The 5,707-nt window shown below is 35.5% G+C and overlaps 1 protein-coding gene and 1 long non-coding RNA gene across 2 annotated transcripts; one reads left to right on the top strand and one right to left on the bottom strand.

Annotated features, from left to right (window-relative positions):
* The first annotated feature begins 1,999 nt into the window (after positions 1–1,999).
* Positions 2,000–3,940, top strand: LOC120282562 (1-aminocyclopropane-1-carboxylate oxidase homolog 3-like). Its single transcript, XM_039289401.1, has 2 exons — positions 2,000–2,874; positions 3,603–3,940. Exons 1-2 carry the CDS (start codon positions 2,059–2,061, stop codon positions 3,855–3,857), a joined length of 1,071 nt encoding a protein of 356 aa, XP_039145335.1. The 5' UTR covers positions 2,000–2,058; the 3' UTR covers positions 3,858–3,940.
* On the bottom strand, positions 3,858–5,268 carry LOC120282563. The gene is made up of 2 exons (XR_005542989.1): positions 4,823–5,268; positions 3,858–4,711 (listed from the first exon to the last, which is right to left on the bottom strand). It is a non-coding gene; the product is annotated as an uncharacterized LOC120282563 (long non-coding RNA).
* Between the last annotated feature and the right edge of the window lie 439 nt (positions 5,269–5,707).

Raw genomic sequence — 5,707 nt, 5'->3', positions numbered from 1 at the left:
TTGCACAATCTGCTTTAAGACATGTTCTAAAATTTTGCATGCCCACCAAGGTCCCCATCTTATGGGCATGCGGGCGTTTGCATGCACTGCACCGGATTTGCGGTGTGCCAATCTCCGTATAGAGATTTCGTATACGTTTTCTATCTTGATTACTTGCAAGTCTAGCTGTTGCACATGGGCAAGTTACGTAGAAATGTCACCGTTGCTCTTGACAACCACAATTTATTCAAAGCAATTCTGGCTAGAAAGAATAAGGAACCTGATATTATCTATGCATTTCAACAAAATAATACAGACGCACAAATTCATAACAAACTGAGAGAAAACAACAAACTTAATATTTGATAAAATATATATATATATATATTTGCAGAGGAGAAGATATTATCTTATCATAAGAATTAGCTTGCTATACCTTATATGGTACAACATGCATATGCCCGAGAATTCCATATTATCATCAGTAAAATAGTTAATGAAACAAATTATCTTAAAAAAAATTAACATTATAAAAAATGCTAGATTTAAAAAATAATAATAATAAGATATAATTTGTCAAAGTATATTGTAAAAATAAATTAAATAATATCAAACAAATTAGTGAATAGTACATATTTCTCCATGGAGATTCCTGAGTCCTGACACATTTTTCTGCAATCGTGCATAGCCAAGTCTAATATCCACGCAAAATCCATGATTTTTTTCTACGGTCACATCAAGGGGCGCGTGGGATTTAGTTCACCCAGAATAATTGATCAACTTTTCTCTAGAAAAGTTGAAATAAAAATTAATAATAAACAAAGTTAATTAATAATTACTTCTAATAATAGGCTTTTAGCAATTATAAATGGTTATATATATATATATATATATATATATATATGAGTCCACGCTTATTAGCCTATTGACACTTGATTTTTTTGGGTTATGATATTTTTTTAAAAAAAAATTTGGAAACAAACTCTTAAGCTTATGTAAGGTATGGGTCCACGTTTATTGGCCTATTGACCCTTGATTTTTTTATTTATGATTTTTTTTTAAAAAAAATTTGGAAACAAACTCTTCAACTCAAAGTAAGGTAAGAGTACAAATGCATCTAGGGTGTTTGTTTTGGTGGATTTGAAAGTCATGTGAGTTGGAATTACATGATTTATCTAAATCATGTGTTTGGTTTGGGGGATTTAAAAAAGATGTTGTAGTTGGAAATACTTTATCAATGGTTTTGAGTGAATTTGGAACTACACCCAAATTGGATGTAGTTCCAACTCCATGATTTGGAACTCCAACAACTATTTTTCATAATATTTGATAATATATAAAACTAGTGACTATCTTATAAAATATTAAATAAAATATATTATAGTTTAATTAATATATTAGTAGTATAATATATAATTGATATATTATATTAAATTAATTATTTTTAAAAAAATATTAATATATTATATTTTATTATAATAAATTAAGTATATAATAATAATTATATTCATTATTTATAATATTTTAATTTTGAATTTATATTTACATAAAATAAAATATAGATTTTATGATATATATTAATTATTTATAATATCAGGGTAGGGGTAACCCCACCATGTGTGACCATAACATTTCATCCAGAAAAAAATACATCAAACCAAACACATGTTTTCCAAATCCAAATTTACAAATCCCTCCAACCAAACACAAAATTATGTGATCCAGTATTACAAATACATCCAACCAAACACTAGATTTAACTCTCATGAATTTTCAAATATAAAGATTTATAAATACAAATCCACTGTATTTTCAACTACATCCAGCCAAACGCTCTAGTTTTTTTTTTCAGTTTTAGATGACATCCAAAATCTAACCTTTTGCATCATGTAAAGTGAAAATGTAAAAACTATTAAGATACTAATTTTATATTTATACGCATCCATGACTTATTTGACATGGGTGGGGCACGTGTTCTCCCTTTTTAAAATATATATATCTAATATATATGAATAAGCAAATAAGCAAAAAAGTCACACAAATTAAGAACAACGAAATCTGAACTTCTGAAGTCCAGCTATGAGTGTCTCCATCGACCGAGCAATAGCTGTGAAGGCGTTCGACGAGACCAAGGCCGGAGTCAAAGGCCTCGTCGACTCCGGCATCACCTCCGTCCCCTTCATCTTCCACCACCCCACCGCCAACCTCTCACTCCCCGTCGCCGCCCACCTCTCGATCCCCACCGTCGATCTCTCCCTCCCACGCCCCATCACCATCGATCGCATCCGATCCGCATCACGAGACTGGGGCTTCTTCCAGCTCATCAACCACAGCATCCCAATCTCAACCATGCAAAGCACCATCTCCGCCGTCCGAGCCTTCCACGAACTCCCCACCGCCGTCCGATCCAAGCACTACACACGCTCACCCGTTGGAGGGGTGGCTTACTTGTCAAACGGAGACTTGTTCAAGTCCTCCGCGGCGAGCTGGAGGGACACGTTGCAGATCTCGTTCGGTCCGACCCCACCGGAACTGGACGATATCCCCGAGGTTTGCAGGTCGGAGCTGGTGAAGTGGGACGAGAGTGCAAAGGAGGTAGCAAGAGAAGTGATGAGCCTGATGTGCGAAGGGCTAGGGCTGGGCCCGAGAAGCCTGGAGGAACTCTCATGTCTGGAGGGAAGAGGGATGTCATGCCACTACTACCCGCCTTGCCCGGAACCTAATCTGACCGTTGGGGCTGGAAATCACACGGATCCTGTGATTTTGACGGTCCTGCTTCAAGATGAAATTGGTGGACTTCGGGCTAAGAGGAAAGTGGAGGATGGTCATGAGGTTTGGGTTGACGTGAAGCCTATTCCCGGAGCTCTTGTTGTTAACGTTGGTGATCTCCTCCAGGTACGCGCGTCTTAGTTTAAACATGGCTGTATGTTTCTATTTAATATTGTTTCTCACTGTGTTTTTCTTTTAATTACATAATACAAATTTTTTCCACTGTATCCCATCTTTATAGGTGGTTGCTATTTCATTATGATTGGATTCTACTTGTGATTTATTTACAATTTTTTAATAAAAAATATTAATTGACATCAGTTTTAAACTCTGGGTGGGATTCAGGGTTTTTTTTTAATATTAAATTACATGAAAAAAAAAATTATTTAAGGGCAACAAAATTTTGATTTTATAATATTGGTAAAAATTAAATATTTTAAGATTTTAAAAATTATTTTTTTATCAATGTCAATAACTTTTAAAAATTAAGTATTAAATATTTTAATTTAGCATAATTAAATCTTTATAAAATAGAATAATTGCTATCCAAACCCAAACTCATAATAATTTGATTAATTTTTTTATTTAAACCAGAACTTAGTTAAAAAGATAAAGTACACAAAAGAAATATGATTTAAAAAAATAGAGTATAAAAAGAAAATTGAGAAAAGAGATTTGATTAAAGTTAATAAATTGATCTAGAAATATTCTTGATGCAAGTTTTTTTTAAATAATTCCAAAGATGATTTTTTTTAATATATATATATATATATATATTTGTGAAGGATATAATTTAATTCATGAAAACACATATTAACAATTTTATTCCTTGGTTTTTTTATGTCATGAACCAGATTTTTACCAATGATGAATTCAAGAGCGTGCATCATCAAGTGGTAGCTAATTCTAGTGATGTAGCTAGAGTATCAGTTGCTTGTTTCTTCAATCCTGGAAGAAGAGAAGAATCAACAACATATGGTCCACTGCCAGAATTACTTTCAAGTGAAAATCCTCCTCGCTATCGAAATTTTACCGTGAATGACTTTTTAGGAAGATTCCTGAGTAAAGAGTTAAACACTAAAACTCTCATAGAGTTTTTTAAGCTTTAAGTTTCTGTTAATGTATAAGGATGATATCTGTGGAATTATTTTCTTCTATATTTTAATGGTTGAAGTGCTGAAGTTGATGATTACCCAAAGCTGTTAACAGATTTAATTAATAGTTGTACTTGAGAATTTTGAGATTAATATGGTAAAGTTTGTTGGGTTGAAGGTGTGATGTTTATCATTAATTATCTACCTACAACAGTTATACGTTCAATCTTAGAGAGGGAACCACCATGAAACGAAAACGTATGGAATATTTCATGAAAAAAACTCTGCACCTAGTTGATTTCTAAGTAATACAATGTTTGGCCAACAAACATTTAAAATATCTGCAAAGAATTCTACACATGGCAACTTTAATGGGGGGAAACGATGGACTTAACGTTTTCCATACGCAAGAAGGAAGGAGCAGATAAAAACAAGAAACATTAAGGTCCCACAATGGGTAGGAAAAGAGGCTACACATTTGAAAGAGTCTAATTCCTTGATGTGTAGTACTACTCTTTGAATCATGGTTAGCAGCATAATAATGATAACTGTGACAGGGCTTTTTGGCGTCACGCCCTTGGCGCGGGCATGACATGGCCGAGGAAGCCGGGGATGGTTATCTCATCTCTTTAGACCGAATCCAGTTTTTCTATACGGTCGGATATATTACTTGGACATGATATGTGGTTTCGTGACCGAGAGCGATGTGGCAAGCAGCTCGACTTGTACCAAGACTTAGAAAATGAGAATAGTTATTATCACCCGTATGAGCAGATGTGTATGGGCGAAGACTGTCTCTCCACTTGACAAGGGGTAATCTTTCAGAGTTGTTCTACCCGTGCGGCACTTGCACCTCGCAAGTCAGCCTCCTGCCCAAGAACAAATCGAGAAATGCCACAATCATGAAGGAAAGAAAAAGAATGACACCAAATATAAGAGAGAAAAAAAGTAACTCTCTATATTGAGAAAGGAAGCTTTACAATAAGGCCACTTAGACCATTAAGACTCTCTCTTCTTGGAACCCTCCTAGTCCCAAGAGAAGAAGCTATCTTGAATGAGAGAAGCGAATGAGAGGAATGAAAGGGATGATCTCCAAATGAAGAATGAGGCCTCCATTTATAGCTTCATCCATGGAATCCTCTCAGAGGACTAGGAGGCGAACGCTTCCCGAAGTGTCCTGTGCCCAAGAGCAAACAAACAAGGCCGATCCCTTGACAAGAGCAAGACAACCATACTTTTCCTGTTCATCGGGTCCTGTCGTTCATGCGTGGCCCACTTTGTCTCCCATTAGCTATAGTTGTTCATCCGCCCGGGATGTCTCGATAGGCACATCTACTTATCGCAAGACAGTCTCCGTCCGTATGCGTCTGTTCATACGGGTGATGATCACTATTCTCATGTTCTAAGTCTTGGCACAAGTTGAGCTGGTCACCACTCCGCTCTCAGTCATAAAACCATATCATGTCCGAGTAATATATCCGACCGTACAAAAAAACTGAATTCGGTCTAAAAAGATGAGATAACCATCCCCGATTTTCTCGGCCGTGTCATGCCCGTGCCAAGGGCGTGACACCGAAACGTCCTGTCACAACCATGCTTAACCATTTTAGTCCTTGGTTGCCAAAAAAAAATCAAACCTATTATGCCAGATGTCTGCTATCTTATTTCATGTTTTCCCATTGATAGAGACGTTTACCTACGACATGTAGTCGTAATCACATAAATTTAATGCTTACCAAAATTTGTGTCACTAATTTATTTTCCATTCACTTACTAAATCTCCACTACATTTTGAACGCAATATCTATAGAGAACCTTTTTTAAGACTCACAGATAAAGTTTATGCATCTGTAACTGGAGAGGTA

Source organism: Dioscorea cayenensis, chromosome 18, assembly GCF_009730915.1.
Source record: "Dioscorea cayenensis subsp. rotundata cultivar TDr96_F1 chromosome 18, TDr96_F1_v2_PseudoChromosome.rev07_lg8_w22 25.fasta, whole genome shotgun sequence".
Classification (NCBI taxonomy): domain Eukaryota; kingdom Viridiplantae; phylum Streptophyta; class Magnoliopsida; order Dioscoreales; family Dioscoreaceae; genus Dioscorea; species Dioscorea cayenensis.
This window is presented reverse-complemented; position numbering and strand designations above follow the sequence as displayed.